We start from the raw sequence: 18,283 nt of genomic DNA, 5'->3' as shown, positions 1-18,283 counted from the left end.
TGTAATCTTTCATGGATAATTTTTTGAAAAAAAAGTTCCCCTATTTTCTTGTTTGGTTGTCTTGAAAATCTTGCATACAATTTAACAAGCTGTTTCTAGTCTTGGCTAAGGCTAAAGCTATCATTAATTTTAAAGTTTTTTACTGGTACCCACCTTAAGTGGGGGTTAAACTCTGGTCTCCCCCCTTAAGTGGAAAAATTACTGGTGAGCCACTTTCAGCAAAATCCAGTATTACTCGTTACCCCACTGTTAGTGATTCTGTTGGTGATTTCAAAATTTGAAAATTGAATGACAATTTTTCCCTGAATGAGGTGTAATGACCATAATGTCCCTCTCCTACCCAACCCTTAGTTGGGTGACCCATCTTCTTCTTACATCTTGTTTGCCGGAAATTAGCTGCCACCAGTGCCCCCCTGCCGGAAATCTCTCTCTCTCTCTCTCCCTCAGATTTGTTTCTCTCTTGTTCCAAATCAGAGTTCCTGTTTTCAAATCTGAACAGGTTTTTTTATATTTTGAAGTCTAAGAAACTAAGACCAGAAACAAGAACATTGAAATAAGGAATCCTGTTTAGGTAGAAACTCCGACGCACCTGTCTCTTCCCTTTCTCTCTACTGTGAGTCTGGAGTGGAGAATGTCGTGCGGCTTCTCACGCCGCCCTCAACGGTGCTTCCCCAACCCTCCTCCCCTTCAGTTTCCATTTCTCACCGAGGTTCGGTTCTCTGCCGCGCGCCGTCCTGTCAGTATTTTTGTTTCTGGATCTGCGTGCTCTGTCTTCTCGTGGTTATTATTGGAACCCTAAGTCTACTTTCCTGTGATTCCCAGCCTACTTCTAATAATCTCTGTTGCGAGTTGAGAAACAGTTGCTGTGTGATCTCTGATGGTGTTTATAGGGCTTGCTGTGCCGTTCTTGACCTAGATATTAGGATTATCGGCAGGGAAATCCACGTCCTTGCCTGGAATTTCATTCCTATCAAAGGTGGCGGTGGTTTCTTGGAGATAACCAGATGGAGTCTTCCAAATTCCTCCGCTGAAACATTCCAATCTCTCTCTCTCTCTGTTCACTCACATGACAACCCCCTCCATCACTGGATTCTCCCGCCGTTTATAAAATGAAGACCAGCAGCTAGAAATTCTGTGGCTGCCGGATCTGTTTGGAAGATTAGAAGAAATGCGATGAAGTGAAGTGTAGATCAAGGTCTTCAATTCTCAGAACAGTTTCATTGAACTGAAGCCCAGAAATCAACTAACCCTCAATACCAAAAATTTCATTTATGAGAACCCTGCAAGTCAAGACCCCTGTATGGATTTTTTTGCTAGTTCCCCTCTCCAATAAATTCAACTTTTCAGCTCCATATGTTATAAACCCATGATTTCAAGGCTTAAAAGTAACTCTTGTCTTTAATTCTTTCACCAACTGGGAAGTACAATCAAATGAAATCAGAAAATCAGAGTCTCTCCACGACTTAAGGAAACCAAGAAGCGTGTAACTGTAGTTAAAAATGGTCATCCATAAACCTGTCCAGATCGGGATTCTTCCACACCAATGACAACCAGGTGTAAAAGGAAGCAGAGAAGGGAACCCGTCCAGATGGAGATTTCCAGCAGGGGATATTGGTGGGAGATTTCCGGCTGGGGTTCAGTGGTGTCGGGTTTTTTCCTGCAGCCAACATGTAGGTAGAAGATGGGTGAATGACCCACCTAAGGGTTGGGTTTGGAAGGGTAATTTTGTCATAACACCCCCTTATGGGTAAAGCGGTCATTTCAATTTTAAACTAACAGTGGATAACGAGTAATATTGCACTTTTTTGGATGTGGGTCACCCGTAATTTTTCCACTTAAGGGGGGAGACTCTCTCCCCCCCCCCCCCCCCAAAAAAAAAAAAAAAAACTTAAGGTGGCACCAGTAAAGAACTCTTAATTTTATTATTTTCACCACCATGCATTTCAATTATAACCACAGTTCATTGATTTTCATGTCATCCAGGATGCTTTTTTAATTATAAAACGTACTTGTTCTCATTCCCCCCTAACTTTATTTGGATGTAGGGTATGAGTGATCTCTTGTCTCCAATATTATTTGTAATGAGGGATGAGTCAGAATCATTTTGGTGTTTTGTTGCATTGATGGAACGCCTTGGCCCCAATTTTAATCGTGACCAGAATGGCATGCACTCCCAATTATTTGCACTATCAAAGGTATGTATCCCCTGGTTGCTAGCATACTCTTCTTGCATGTTTTCTGTTTTGTCCATCACAGTGAATAGTGAGTCTACTGGGAAGGATAATCCTTAATACTGTACTTCCTGTGAAAGTTTTTGTCCTGGATTGGTTAAAGTAGAAACTTATCTTCCCTTAAATCTGATCTCAAACTCATGAATCAAGACCTTGTAGAATAATTCCTTTTTTTTTTGGATGAATAAATAATATTTAAAAACAAGCAGCAACACAACAAGGGAAGATTACAAAGGAGCTGAAATAAAAGAGGGGAGGAGGGGGGGAGCAAGAAGCTCAAGATGAGAGAGCAACTGAGACTTCAGAAACTAACAATTAACCTATTTATGGGGTTGTTGGCAATAGGGGGATGGGGAAGGGAAAATTATATAGAAGATATATCAAAGTAGATGGCTTTCGAAATTAGGTCTGAGGATTGAGATTTGGGAGTCCATCTTCTAAAGTTGCGCTCCCACCAAATATGATGGATGGTGGCACTAAAGACTAGCTTGCCTAGGCGATCGCAAATGGAGTGATTGGCAAAATTCTTCGAGATCCAAGACCAATCACTAACAAACCTGTGTGAGCGGCTAGAGCGGGGCCAAATGGAAGAAAGGGCTCTATCCCAAAGGGGACGGGAGAAGGGGCTGGAGAAGAAAAGGTGGTCAATGTCCTCTGAACCACTCCAACAAAGGGTGCAACTAGGGTTGGTGGGATATGGTGGCTGATGAGGAAGGATTGGGTAGGGAGAGCATGGTTGAGAGTTCTCCAAAGGGTGAGGGTATGACGGGGAACGTGACCTTTGAACTAAACCGAATGGGACCAAGGGACTGGGGGATGAGGGGAGCGGAGAAGGTTCCACGCAGAGGAAGTGGTAAAGGGTTTGGATGGCGAAGGGGACCAAATGGTGGTATCTTGGGACAGGTTAAGGATAGGGGGAGTACATTCCAAACATGTGTGAGACTTGGGTGGGGGAGAGGGGACCAGGGCCCATGGGAGATGAAGATGTCAAGGGTGGCAGTCTTAGGGTTGCAAGTCTTATAGATTGTGCGGGGACCAAGAAGGGTGAAGAGAGTGCCCAATGTATGCCAGGGGTCTAGCTAGAAAAGGGTGGAGGAGCCAAATGAGACTTGAATAGAGATGGCGGAGAGAGCACAGGGACGAAAGAGAAGAATCTTCCTCTAGATCCAAGAAGGATTTGAAGGGCAATAAGTAGTCCAAATAGAATATTGTTTGAGAATGTAAGAATAGACCCAGATAGAGTCATGCTTGGAAGCAATCTTCCAAATGAGCTTAAGGAGGCAAGACAAGTTAACGTTGAGGATGCGACGGATGCCTTGGCCACCCTTAGCTTTGGAACGGCAGATTGCGGCCCAAGAGATGGGATGAAGGAATTTAGAAGCTTTTTGACCTTTCCAAAAGAAAACACAGAAGAGGGATTCCATGGACTGGATGATGGATTTGGGGATAGAAAAGATACCACTCCAATAAAGGTAAGAAGATTGGAGGATAGATTGAATGAGCACCACTCTCCTAGCAAAGGATAAAAGCTTTCCTTTCCAGAGTTGAAGCTTTTTCCTAATGTGATCAAGCATAGGGGAGCAATGGTGGCAGGTGAGCCTATTGGGGAGGAGAGGGAGACCAAGGTAGGTCATAGGGAAGGAGCCAGGACTAAACCCTGAGAGTTGCAGAAGAGAGGTTCTGGTAGAATTCGAGACACTGAAGAGAAAGAGAGTGGACTTGTTGAGGTTGACACGGAGACCGGAAGGGATTCAAAAGACGAGAGGGAGGAGAGAATGGTGGAGATAGATTGATGGTCAGCTTTGGAGAAGATCATGACATCGTTTGCAAAAGTGAGATGGGTAAGGTTTGTGGATCTGCATTTGGGAATGGGAGAGATGACGAGCTTATCCGTGTTTGATTGGAGGATACGGAATAGGACCTCGAGAGACAGGTTGAACAGGTAGGGGGAGAGAGGGAAACCTTGGCGGATTTCCACCTTGGAGGGGAAGTAGCCAGCAGGGAAGCCATTTGTGATGATGGAGAAGAAGGGGGTGGAGATACAAATCTCAATCTAGTGGACAAAGGTCGGAGGGAATCTGATAGCAGAGAGGACCTCGCTAATGAAATCCTGACGGATAGAATTGAAGGCTTTGTGAAGGTCCACTTTTAGAAGAGCAGCCGGGGAGTGAGAAGATCTATTGAAGCCTTGAACAATTTCCGCGCAAAGGAGAAATTTGTCCGAGATGCTCCGACCCAAAATGAAAGCAGATTGGTTAGGGCTCCCAAGCGAGGGAGAAGGCCTCACGGACGGAGAGATGTGGAAGCCACATCGGCCCGATGTGATGGACGACGGGGAAGCGAGAACTCCAGCGAAACCTCCTTGGATTACGCTGGAGGAAACGGTAGCAGTCGTGGATTGGTTTCAGTTCCAACAATGGCGGAAACCTTACAGCACAATAGTAATTCAGTTTCCCATTGAGATAGATCTCCAAGATTTGGTTACCAAATTAGATTTGATGGTGAAATCGTTTGCAGATTGTTTAGATTTGGTTACCAAATTAGATTTGATGGTGAAATCGTTTGCAGATTTTTTGGGATTGCTTACAATTCTGAAGAGGAAGGAGATATTACACTCGACAACAGCAAATAAGGAAATTGAGGAATTGATTGGATTGTTTACAATTCTGAAGAGGAAGGAGATATTACAATCGACAACAGAAAATAAGGAAATTGGGAAATTGATCGCTGGAAATCTCGTTGAGGAAGAGCTGAAATCGGTTTTTCCAGATTCAGCAGCGACAATCTGGGCGATGGTGAGGGTAAGGATCGTAGGTGAAGTAAAGAGGAAGAAATTGTTTGAACCAGCGGTTCAAGTCAAAGTGTGGTTCAAGTGTATTAGACCCCTGGGCTGTTTGGGCTATTTATTTCTGTGTAATAAACCCATGGAATGGGCCTGGAGAACCCACATAGACCTGACTAACCAAAGGCCCAAATCCATAGGCTGCAGCCCAAAGGTTAAAAAAGAAGTACTAGGGCCAATTAAGCTTGGCCGAACTGAGCAACGTGCCCAAGATTCAAAGTCAAAAGTGTGGGCCTCAAAGAGCCAAATTAATTCAAAAGACCAGTGGCCCACTCACTTATTTTATGGACTCAAGGGTCAAGATGCTAGACAACAGCCCATCAGGTGTTATATTTTGAGGCCCAGTCCAGTAGTTGCTTTAATGCCCAAGCAAATAAGGGTCCAAAAACCTAATGGCCCATTTGCCAAACATCATAAACAGGGTTATTTTAGGAACTACTCTGTTCAACCTTCTTCTTCTTTAAAACCTGCACCTGATTCAGCGATCCAACACCGCCAACGGTTGCTCGCAGTCAAGAGGAAAGTTGCAGTGGCTCATGCGGCAGCGAGGCTACCTTCTAGGATCGACGGCGACCTTGAGGAGTGTGTTGGCACTTTCTATTTTGCGAAAGACTCCATTTTTGGTTGGACATGTGTGTCAGAGACGAACTGTACGCCTTCTACAGCAGGCGTTGTGCTTTGTATGAGTCCATATGTTATTGCTGTTCAGCTGATTTCGGTTCCAATAGCTATTCTTGGTGTACTCTTTAACTCAGCTGCAGTTTCCAAGGTTTTTCTTCATTTGGGTTGTTTGGAGTTATGTGGTTATTGCATCTATTGGATTCCAAGGAGGTGTGTTGTGCAGAATGTGGAACTGGCATGGTTGCGTGGCAAACATGTAAAGACCAAGTTTATAATTTTCCATCACCTTGAGGACAAGGTGATTTTCGAGGGGCCGGTAATGATAGAGACCTGGGATCACAGTATTAGGCTACATTGAGGAGAGAGAAAGATAATTAGGGTTGATTAGGGGTTATAAATAGGGGTAAGATGTTAGGAGGAAAGGGGGGAATATTTTTATGAGAGCTTTCTTAGGCAGCTGTAGGCTGAGGGACACCGCTATGAGGTGTGGGGGTGACTGGCACCGTAGAAACCAGAGTCTATCTTGTTAATTCTTTCAACTTTGTATTAATTTTCCAAGATATTATAAAGATCTTATCAGTGTTCTGGTACTAAATTTCATAATTAAAGAGTTGTAAAATAATATAATCACATAATTATAAAATTAGTGAATCACATAATTACATAATGATAGAAACATAATTGCATACTTAATGATATAATTTATACTTCATTTAATCAAGGAATAAATTGTTACATAACCACAAACTGCACAATTTACAAGGATATATGCAGTGCATTATTATACTAACATATGTGTGATTTACACTGAATTGCATATTTACTGCAGCAGTGATTGTGGTAGGAGCCAAAGCCACTTGCCATCGCTAGCCCAAGCATATGCAATGTATAGTGGGTGGCATACAATGATTACAATCCGATCTAAATGCTAAAAGGGGTATTGTCCCTTTATAAAAAAATGTATGAAATGATTAAGTGCATGTACTGTCTATCAAAATTACATACATCTAGTTAAAACATTAATAAGGTATCAAATTAGTACTTTTTTTTCGGAAAAAGGAGCAAAACTCAAGAACCTTGGGACCTAAATGTGCTAAGGCATCCGAGTCAATGCCTAGGCATCCTAAGTGTCCCAACTCCCAAGGAGCTCACCTTTTAGACAAAAAAAACACCCATCGCATCCAAAAAATCCAGGATGCCTATTTAATGGAACACCTTGACAACAATGCCCAAAACCACACTAAAAGGAAAATCGAGCCCTTTTAAGATCCAAAAATTTTCTAATGTCTTTCTGCACACTCATAACTTCTCTTAGGTAGAATTTTGCCTTCACAAAGAAGAAAATCATTGTAATATGCTTGTGATCATCATGTGCCACATTGGCTTTTAGGTTTAGTTTGTTAAGGAAGAAATTTCTTTATTGAAAAATCTTAGATATGTTTGCTAGTGTAACATTTTTCCTTTTGGGATGAATGCTGGGGCAACATTGTTTTATCCTCTTTTGATCCAAGTTTATCTCCCTTGGGTTTTTACAAGATTTATAATTTCATATTTGGTGCATTAGTGCATATACTCTTTGGGTGGAGTTTAGACGCTCAAACAGAATGGGTGTGGGATTCTTAAGAACAGGCAATTACTTAGGAGGGTAAAATGAAATGGTGATTCAGCAAAACCATGGTTCCTTGACCGATGGCTAGTTCACATGGGAGAAAGATTGGTTGTTTAAATTGAGGATGGTTGGAAGCACCTTCTACACCAGGAGAGAACTAGCCAACCATTCAAATTGCTCTCTTTGGTACCAGTTTCTGATAGATGAAAAAACTACTAATTTCCGTTCTCTTTCTCTGATCTACTTTTTTTGCGTGTCCTTGGGTGACCAACAAACACTATTCATTGTGCAATGATCAAAGACGTGGCATCTTATAGCCATCTATAGATAATTGTGGTTCAAGTGCTATCTCAAATTTAGTTCTTACTTTTTTATAAATCCTATTCATATGCTATTATAGTTCTATTTTTTTGCTTCCCATGTTTTTTTTATATGCTAGTGTATTTTGGTGTATCCAATTATATCTGACTGAATTTCTTTACTTTGCTGAAGGACTATGTTCTTCTAAGATTTTATTATGAGTTTCTTAATTCTTTTTAATGAAACTGCATTTTATGATTGTTGCAGCTGGTGGAGTTGTTAGATAGCCCATTGCACAATTATTTCAAGCAGCATGACTGCTTGAACTATTTCTTTTGTTTCCGCTGGATACTCATACAATTCAAAAGGCAAGTGAGATACATACTAATCTGGATTCATTATGTGTACTCTTCCCCTGCCACCCCCCCCCCCCCCCTAGCAAGAAACACAAAGTTCTATTTTTGTTTTCTACATGTAAATATGCGATCCATATCTTTATGACATGGTATTTGGTCCACAAAGTGGTAGATCTGTTGATGCAGCACAGCCTTGGAAACACCCAAATCCACCTGGAAGCCCAGGTTGAGAATCAGGTCTAATTAGGGATTTTAGTCTAGTAGATATTTGGGTAAGAATGTAAGATACAGAGGAATTGCTTTAATTAGTTTTTAAAAATTATTAAGAGTTACTGTATACTTGTTTTCTTATTTAAGTATGTTTCTTGTATTATTTATGTGCCTGTAATCAAGTGTTTTGAGCGTGAAATAGAAGTGATATGTGCATGTGCGGACTCTTCTTCCCTCTTCTTTTATGCGATTTACTTCTCCCTTCTCCCTCCCCCTGCAAGTTTGTTTCTTTTCAGGTTTCCCCTCTACTCCCCATACATCGTCTTCACTTTTTCTGTTCCCCATTAAGCGGTATCAGAGCCCACACCTGGGTAAATCCATCCCTCTAGGATTCTTCACCTCCTTAGTCTATTTTCCATGCTATTTCCTCTCCTTCCTTCCATCCTCCTATCTCTTATGTCCCTCCAACTCATCTTTATTTTTCTTCCTAATTTCTTCTCTGTGGATGGACCATATATCAAGATCTTGATATCAATGCCCAACTTGCTCCCTCAAAAAAAAAAAATTGAGTTGGGGCGAGATAGCGTCTATTGGGATAATTTTCTTTTGTTGAAAAGAAGACCAGATTTGACTGTGAAGCATTAAAAGTTACAGTGAAATTCTTAGATAATACCGAGATCTTGCTGAGATATCCAAGATGTCACTGAGATCTCTTCGAGAATTGGCCATGATATATCTGAGAGATGACCAAGGTAACCCAGATATTATTGAGATAACCAAGACAGTTACTGAGATATACAAGGTATCACCAAGATACCTGAGATCTCGGCTGAGCTGCAGTAATCCAAGGTTTCAAATGCCATTTTGTCTCTACTTTGTGGAAAAGTGAGATATCGTGAGTTATCCTTCCATTGTTGTGAGTTGTGAACATACAACATAGCAGTGACCCCCACCTTCCTTTTGTTTCTGCGAAACCCAACCCATTATCTTCATCATTACCACATTCCGCTGTAACCTCTAAATCCATCCCAACCTTAGCGACGGTCCCATGGTGTTCCCCCCCTCCCCCAAAAAAGGAAAAAAAAAAGAAAAAGAGAGAACCTTCTCCCTTCATTTTCCTCTTGTGCTGAATTCCAAAAATTCCAACAACATATAATCCTCCCTTCTTTGCTTGTAGTTACAGCAGTTTCAAGAATAAAGGGGAGAGATAAAAAAATAAGAGCAAATTGCACTGGCACCCCAAAATAGAGACTGTAAAGCACTGACACCCCATTTTATGTTTAAAAAACATAAACACCCCATTCATTAAACACACTGGTCCATTCTGTTAGTAAAACCATTAACCCACAGTTTGTTTTTTTTTTATTCCAAAAATACCCTTACCAACCCTTAAAACCCTAACCCCAATTTGTTCTCTCTCATCACCGTCTCCAGTTCTGGTCCGATATCTGTAACCAGAACTCGTGAAGTTCTTCTTTGTTAATTCTCGTTAGCTTTTGACACCTCCGCCTAGCGTTATCCACCATCTCAGCATAATACCATCTCTCCCTCTTTTGCTTATAAAACCCCCTGTCATTCCCTTCAATTTCTCTCCTGATCTTCCTACTTCAAATCAATTCTACATTTCTCAATCTTCAACTTCAGGCCAATTTAGAAGCTAGGTAGATCTCTTCATAATAGTGTTTTTCTCTCTGCAACAGGTTTCTATGGAAGCACTGGAAATCTCAGTTATTAACAGAATAAGCACTCTCGACGAATCAGAAGAGGAGGCCTGCTATTGCTGATGATGAGTCGCAGCCAGGGCTTCGATCCCCGCTGTTGGGTAGCAGCAGCAGCTCTGCTTTGTATGATAGTAAGACTCTGGCCACCGATGAATTCAAAGACACCAAAATTAAGCTAGTGTCAAAGAGATTCATGAGAAGAGAAAGAAAGGAATCCGCATCGCATGGAATCTAAGAAGAAATGAACCAACAAACTGAAGGAATTGAGAAGAGAAAGAACAATAGGGCTTCTTTAGTGGTGGTTTTAAAGCAGATGGGCGGAGCTTCCATGGAAGGTGAAGGTGGGTTGGCTGGCGGGGTCCACTAAGAATAAAAGCAAGCATTTTGAAGAGCACGTGGGCAAGGGGACCACTGCTGCTAAGAACGAAGCATTGCAAATTTGCAAAAATCACATGCTTGCGTGCATAATTTGCATAGACTTCCCGTCGACGACGACGATGATCCCGTGGACGACGACGATGATGAGAGTTGCTCGTCCTCCTCAACTTCATCAGACGACGAAGACGAACTGTTCAACTCACCAATATTCGACAATCAGAGACTATCCGATGAAGATTTCCGCTTTGCCGGAGGAAGGTGGAGACGGTGAAGCAGAGGAGAGCCCGAGTGATGAGAGAGAACAAATTGGGGTTAGGGTTTTAAGGATTGGTAAGGGTATTTTTGGAATAAAAAAAAAGCAAACTGTGGGTTAATGGTTTTACTAACAGAATGGACCAGTGTGTTTAATGAATGGGGTGTTTGTGTTTTTTAAACATAAAATGGGGTGTCAGTGCTTTACAGTCTCTATTTTGGGGTGCCAGTGCAATTTGCTTCATCATTACCACATTCCGCTATAACCTCTAAATCCATCCCAACCTTAGCGACGGTCCCATGGTGTTCCCCCCCTCCCCCAAAAAAGGAAAAAAAAAAGAAAAAGAGAGAACCTTCTCCCTTCATTTTCCTCTTGTGCTGAATTCCAAAAATTCCAACAACATATAATCCTCCCTTCTTTGCTTGTAGTTACAGCAGTTTCAAGAATAAAGGGGAGAGATAAAAAAATAAAGAACAAAAAAGCAGTGAAATTGAAACCCCAACCCACTGAAACCCAGCTTCATCCCTCTTGATATTCCCTTAGTATAGTACCCACTGCCTTCCATTTCCCTTTGTGAACCAGTTGAACTTTTCCACCCTTCAGTTTCACCTCTAGAGAAAAAGAAGAAAGTTGTGCAGAAGAGAAGAAAGAACAGACACAAGCAAGGGACAAAAGATCATCAAAGAAGAGGAAGAAAGAAAAAATTTGCATATGTGGTTTCTCTCTCCTCTTGTGTCCTTTGAAGTCTTCTGTTTTCTGTAGGTGCCTCAAGCACATGGAGACTCCATCACACCTTCTACTGTCTGTGGAGAATCATGATAATTTGCAATCCAGTAAATTACAGTTCTGCCACTTTTGCCCGTTGTTGCCATAAATTCACTACATCATAGAGGTTGATCATCGTGAGGATTGTTGGATCATCGCCTCCATCAAAGCCAATGTTTGTTGATGTCGATGCTGACCTTTTCATTTGATGCAAGTTGTGGTTGAGTTTCTTTCTTCCCTAACCCCCCCCCCACAAAAAAAAAATAAAAAATCCCCACCCGCACGCATACACAGAAAAAATGAAGGGAAAAAAGAAAAGAAAGAACCACACTCTGGGAGTGGGAGAATTGATGCACAACACATAGTGTTGGGCTCACCCAAGGTATGATTTTTAGTCTAGTTAGATTTTATATGCTTGTTATTAAGCATATTGAGCATGGAGTAGAGAAGAATGAATAGAGCCTATGTGCATGTGCACTCTTTTCTCCCCTTCTTCTTATGTGATTTCTTCTCCCTTCCCTTGCAATTTTGTTTTCTTCCTCATGTTTCCCCTCTTCTCCCCTGTGTCGTCTTCTTCACCTTTGCTTCCCCAGTATTTGTCTTTTCAAGCAACCTCTTAGGATGTGTTTCCATTAGCCTTAAGAAGAAATAAGCGAACAGTGGAGTGAAGAAGTTGACCGCCCACTCGATTAATTCATGCTTAAATGGCCTTTAATGGCAGTGAGATAGAAAGCCATTTTGAGTCATACCATTCATGCCTAAGAGCATGGCTCGATCCCATATGCATGGAGAGCAAGTACCCACTCCATGCGGTGTAGAGGAGTCCATAACTTGTGATTCTGGCCACAAGTCAAACTCCTAACAGGAGAAGACAACCATTGAGCTCACCACTTGAAGCCCGCCAAAATTTCAGAAATTCCGATGAAATTCTGGAAATTTCAGAAATTTCAAAAATTCCAAGGTGTGATACTGTACAGGGCTTATGGCAATGGATATGTATATGGTGATTCATCTGTTGATTTTAGTAGCATGTTCACATATGGATATGGGGATGGATTAGGTGCATCGTTTGTGGACTCCATCTTTGGATATCTATTAGGACCAACATAGTCCGTTATGCCAGTTTCCCAACTGGGTTACAGTTTGGCCATACGACACGTTCCCTAGGATAGGATATCTACTTTATCTTGATGATGCTATGCATAGAAGGGCAGTGATGGACTATATGGATAATTTTATCCATACCCTATTATGGTCTGCTTATGTCTAGTATTCATAGTACTCCTCTATGACCCAGTGGATGGATCCAATCCTACAAATACATGTGTATTGAATTTTACTTGTATTTGTTGTTGCATTTTAATGAAAATCTTAGTGTTCTCTTACATAATATTTGTGTTTACATTTGTTAAAATGCATGTTCCAAACTTCTTGTTTCGCCCGCATACAGGCAAACATGTGCCAATCAAGAACAACACTTTGAGCTAGGTTTTAGGCAAAAATAACACTAACATTGTGTTTATTGGCCTCAGATTAAGCTAGCACTGAAAACCCCTCCCCCCCCCCCCCCCCCCCCCCCCCCCAAAAAAAAAAAAAGACCCCGAAAGATGTGGCATTGAAATTTGGGGGAGAATACGAAGTTTCGGTGTACTGTGTCATATTGTCAGATGCAGTTTTATGCTTTCTGATCTCTCACTGTAGGCTTTAATAGACCTATCAATGGTATTGTGTTAGGGCTATCAGCTGAGACAATGTGATGCAAATGGATAATTTTTTGTTTTTGAAGAAAGAGATATATTCCGTAGCACTGATTTTGATATGATACGACATAGGCCATTACTGAGAACCATGCTAGGGACATTCAAGATCTGGTTCCTTGGTGTACAACTGTACATTTTTACTGATGACGTTATTTAGGTGGTTGACAGGGAAGCGATGATTGATGCCAAGTTGGAGTTATGGAGATCACCATGGAATCAAAAGGTTTTAAAATAAGTGGAATAAAAATAGAGCAAATGTCATACAAAAGGTTTTAAGATAAGTGGAATGAAAATAGAGTTAACATTGTATAGCTTTAGTTACTCCAGGATGGATGATGAGTTGGTGAATGCTGATGGGAGGGAGATTCTACAAAGTACTATTTTCAGGCTGGGATGGATGATGAGTTGGTGAATGCTGATGGGAGGCAGATTCTACAAAGTATTTCGGTTTGGGCTCAATCATAACATGTGAAGGTGATATAAAGGTGTCTCATAGAGAATTAAAATAGAATGAGTGAAATAGAGAGGTGTGTCCGGACAGTTGTATAATCGACAAATTCCTTTAAATCATCACGGAAAATTTATGAGGCGATTATATGACTGGCTGTGATGAAGAAGAATACAAGAATACTGAAGAAGAAGAAGGAGAGAGGTTGAATGTATGTCTTGGCCCTCCTCTGGTACTTTATTTATAATATAAAATCAAATCTCAGTTTAGGAGGTTTTCTTAAACCGAGTTACAACAAGAAGGAACATTACATGTTGAATAGAATCTCCTAATCACTAGAAAAGAAACTATCCTGGGGAGATTACTTATCAATCAAGCAATGAAAAAAATTAGAAAGTAACCAAAATAGAAACCTGAGATAAAATAGAAAATTAAATATTAACAGTGTGAAATTTAGTGCAGTCAAGAAGCGGCATAAGATAAAACTCTGTGCAGCTGAGATGAGGATGTTCTGGCAGATGTTTGGCAGAATGAAGGATAAAGGAGTTATCAGACTAAACTGTTTTGTGAGTATAACTTCAGTGTATGGTGAGCTACAAGAAAGTTGTTTGAGGTGGCATGTTTGTTCTCAACCAAGGCCTTAGATGCCCCAGTGCAGAGGACTGATTTGATTCAGATTAAAGGAATTAAAGGAGCCAGTGCCAAACCTAAAATGACTCTAGGAGAAGAAATGAGGAAAGACATGCATTGCTTAGGTGTTGTGTTGCAGCATCATCACCAGATGGGGCTTTTGGTAGGAGTAGTCTAGATTTGGATCATATATGTAGTTGGCCTTCAATTTCATGCGTTCACTTTGTAATTGCCCAATTTGATGGGCCTAAAAAGAGGTAGAAATTAGTAAAACGGGATTAATGTCATTAATTTATTGTACTGTATTAAGTCTATTTTCTTTATTGTTTCAAATTCATAGTCAATTTAGACCTAATATGTTAAGGATTGGGTTAGGCCTTCACTTTTTAGCATAGGATACTTTGGAGTTAGTTTCTAATTTTGAGTTGTAGTTTGAGTTTGATCCAATGTGGCTATAAATATTAGATAAAATTGCTCTGTTGAGCCATGAACTGATGAATTGAATTTTGAGTTTTGTTTATTTTGCTACTGAGGTACGTACGATGACATAACACACCCCCTCTCTCTCTCATGTGTCTTCTCCTCCTTGTTACATGAATTTCTAGCAAGATTTAAACCTTTCTATAAGCAATTTGACAGGTTATTCTCTTCTAAAATTGTAAGTTGTATCATCCCCATCCCCAAATTTTCTTCTGACTGTCTAAATCCCAATGTCAAAATTTCATTTCCCCCCCTTTCTGTCTTCGTACTCCTCAAAAAACCCAAAATTCCAACTTAGATTTATACCTATCTAACCGTTAGAATGGTACCAAACTTTTGAGGATCATCCCTATATACCATTACCTAGGTTCTCTCCAAGTTTAACTCCATTCCAAAAACTTTTCATGTTGTGTCTCAAGAACTTAACCCATATATGGGTATACACCATTACTCTAAATCTCTCAAAAACTATCCAACCACTATGAATCTCATTCGAATATCCTAATATCTTAAAATCCTTTTGAGTTGAGATTTTGGAAAGTTGACCCCTAGTTGAACCTCTTCAATCCAGGGTGCATCACCTTATAGCAAGTATGACTTCAAACAGAGCTAATTGGAGGGTCAGGATCTATGTAGCCTTATCCCATTTAGTTGGTGTTAGGCTGAGTTATGTGTTGTATGGAACTTATGACGCTTATGTGATATGCTGGGTATATGGAAACAATTCCCTTTTTCACTCTCTAGGTAAGCCTACTTGTATTTTATTGATCACTTGAGTTGCAGTTATTGATTACTGTCTATGCCTTCAGAGCATATTACAAATCCATAACCAAATTATTTGGGCTTTGATAGTCTGACCTGGTGGAGAAGTAAAAAGCTGTTGGAAGTATGGATTCTAGTCTTGAGCTATAGCCATCGTATGGTCCAATGGATGTTATTTGGTTGAACCAGTTGCTGGCTAAGATGGGGTCTATTGTCCTTTAATGAAGTCAATAGATTTCTTTCTGTGTGATGTGCAGTCATTTGTGGACAGACTTAACATTATTATCTTCTGAAAATAATTGAAACATGTGCAACTTTTCTATTTGATTTGTTATATTGGTTGTCAATCAAGAGTATCTAGCAAATTGTCTATTCCTTTTAGGATCCTCTTCTTGTGGTTTTAATCCATTTTTGTCAATTACAACAGACTTTATAACTGGCATATACATTTGTGCAACTCTATTTTGCTGACATAATTTCTTTTTTCAATCTTTGACATGTCAGGGAATTTGATTATGAAAAGACGATGCGTCTGTGGGAGGTACTATGGTCTCACTATTTGTCTGAACATCTGCACTTGTACGTGTGCATTGCAATCCTGAAGAGGTACCGCCAGAAGATCATGGGCGAGGAGATGGACTTTGACACGCTCTTGAAATTTATCAATGAGCTAAGTGGTCATCTTGATCTTGACACATCCCTTAGGGATGCGGAGGCTCTGTGCATTTGTGCTGGTGAAAATGGGGAAGCTTGCATTCCACCTGGGACCCCACCATCCCTGCCTGTTGAGAATGGTTCATTCTACCCACAACAAGATGATGAATAAAATTAGTTCCTGTTCTGATTGACATTAACATACTGTCGTATGATAATTCGGGATGGGCTTTTGGGTGAAACTTCACTTGATTTTGCCTATTATTGTTGTGATTTGTAATTCTCTTGTTGGATGAAACATCACTGAGCCTATTGTAGTTGCAAAAATCATGCTCATCCCTTCAACCACGTGTACGTGCTCGACCGGGTAGGTTGAGTGACGTCTCTCACGATTAACAATAAGCAAAATGCACCACACAAACGCAAGATATGAATACTTATAGCTGGAATACTTACCCTCCTGGTGAGGATATGAATATTTATAGTTGGTTACCTTGGCTAATAATGATTGAGTTCGACTTAGTTCTATAATTGTTGCTCTACCTTTAGAAAGAGGAATTGGTTCTTATTTGTGGATTGTAGAGTCTGTCCTAGACTCTTATAGTAATTCTCCTAGAAAATCAGTTGCGCCACTTTTGTTTACTTAGCATGTAAGTTTCTTTTGTACATAGGCTGCAGAAATTTATCGAGTCCATTTCATTGTCAGAAATGAACCATCCATTTCCTAATAGATGTGTGACATGTCTCAGTACCGTATCAAATGGTCGAAATTCATTTCCTAATGCTTGATGTGACTTATAAATGGATTTTAACCATTTGATATGCTATTGAGACATGTGTCACACATTTACAACGAAATGCTCATTTAAATTTCAGAAATGGATATGATGTTGACAGTAGTATTGTTGTTTTCTTTTAATCATGATATCTATTTCCAACTATTGCAAGGGCACGACAAACCTATTTTGTGTGATCTGGTAAGATTTGTTCTTGCAATTCCAACTTATGTGGGGTTCTTTCCGCCCGTTCCCTGTCCTCATATGTGTGTCTTATAGGGAAATATGCCCTCTGGTTGTAGACAAGGAATGCATTCGTTAAAGGAGAAAAGGAGAAAAAGAAGATGAAGAGGTGTTTCTATGGTCTGGTTGATTAATGTGGATCCCATGGCTCGAAAAGTTGCTCTTGCCTTTAATTATTGATCATGGTTGTATCATATCTATCTTGGTGCCCGACAATTTTCTTTTTACAAGTCTTAGAAGATGGTTGCTCAAGAGTGTCATCATAACACCGTTAAAGCAATGAATCTATGAAGTATCTATGATTAAACGTGCTTTCATGATAATGGAGTTTTTGGTTGGTCAAACACCCTATCATATCATCACTAAAGAGCCAAGTGTGTTTAAAGTACATTACTTCCTTTTTGGTTTGAAAAAAAGAAGAAAAAAAAAGGAAAATAGGTATGAACATCATGTATTTTGCCTATTGAAAGTAAATTATCGAACCTCTGCACCTTTGGTAATCTACTGCTGGAGAGAAAATGGTGTCTTTTCTGTACTCTTTTGTCTCATAAGACTCAGGCGATTGTTTTTTTGTGTTAAAACAATTCCCCTACTCATCTCTTTCTTGCTCATTTCTCATCCACAGACTATAGAATTTGGGGGGCTTTGATCAGCCGTTCGTCTGTTAATCTATTCTGATTTTAGGAAGGACTGCACACCAGACCTTCCTTGAACTTAATCCTGACAGACTAGCTGCCTAAGGGCCTGTTTGGCGGGATCAAACTGGACCAAGGGATTTTGGGTGGACCAGACAGAAACTAAATCCTTCCTACGTTTGTAGATGGGTGGGGAACCGGTTTCCCCTCTTCAGCGAGTTTGACCTTTCTATTTTTTTGGTTTTGTTTCTTCCATTCATTACCCGTTTTTCCCTGTCGGTTTGGTCCGTTTGTTCTTTTGTCTCCTCGTCCCCCCCTCGGTCTTCCTTGGTCCTGCACATTAAATGCGCATGACCATCAAGCCATACATCCCGGACCATCGGATCGAAATTTTGATGTGCAGGACCATCAAGCCATACATTCCGTCGAAATTCAATGGTCCGAAATCTCGGCTTGACAGCCATTTGCATTAAATGCGCATGACCCAAGCAATTTTCTCTAACTGTGCCCTGGAAATGCTTCTCTATGCATATTAGATATTTGGTGTTGAAAAAAAAAATGAGGTGTGTCCGCGGTCTTGTGTGATCGTCATATTTCATTTCGGCTTAA

At 40.5% G+C, this 18,283-nt stretch overlaps 1 protein-coding gene across 3 annotated transcripts in view; it reads left to right on the top strand.

Annotated features, from left to right (window-relative positions):
• The window catches only part of LOC149025210 (RabGAP/TBC domain-containing protein), a 54,886-nt gene extending 38,586 nt beyond the window's left edge, over positions 1-16,300 (top strand). For all 3 annotated transcript variants that reach the window (XM_089145434.1, XM_089145433.1, XM_089145432.1), the window contains 3 exons: positions 2,046-2,195; positions 7,871-7,971; positions 15,871-16,300. In XM_089145434.1, the coding sequence (XP_089001560.1) occupies positions 2,046-2,195; positions 7,871-7,971; positions 15,871-16,192 (573 nt within the window). In that variant the 3' untranslated portion in view covers positions 16,193-16,300. The remainder of the gene's footprint in view (positions 1-2,045; positions 2,196-7,870; positions 7,972-15,870) is intronic.
• Positions 16,301-18,283: the final 1,983 nt, after the last annotated feature.

Source organism: Hakea prostrata, chromosome 2, assembly GCF_041222555.1.
Source record: "Hakea prostrata isolate BN-2017 chromosome 2, UWA_Hpros_2, whole genome shotgun sequence".
In the NCBI taxonomy this organism is placed as follows: Eukaryota; Viridiplantae; Streptophyta; class Magnoliopsida; order Proteales; family Proteaceae; genus Hakea; species Hakea prostrata.
The sequence above is the reverse complement of the archived record's forward strand: the minus strand, read 5'-3'. Positions and strand labels throughout refer to the sequence as shown.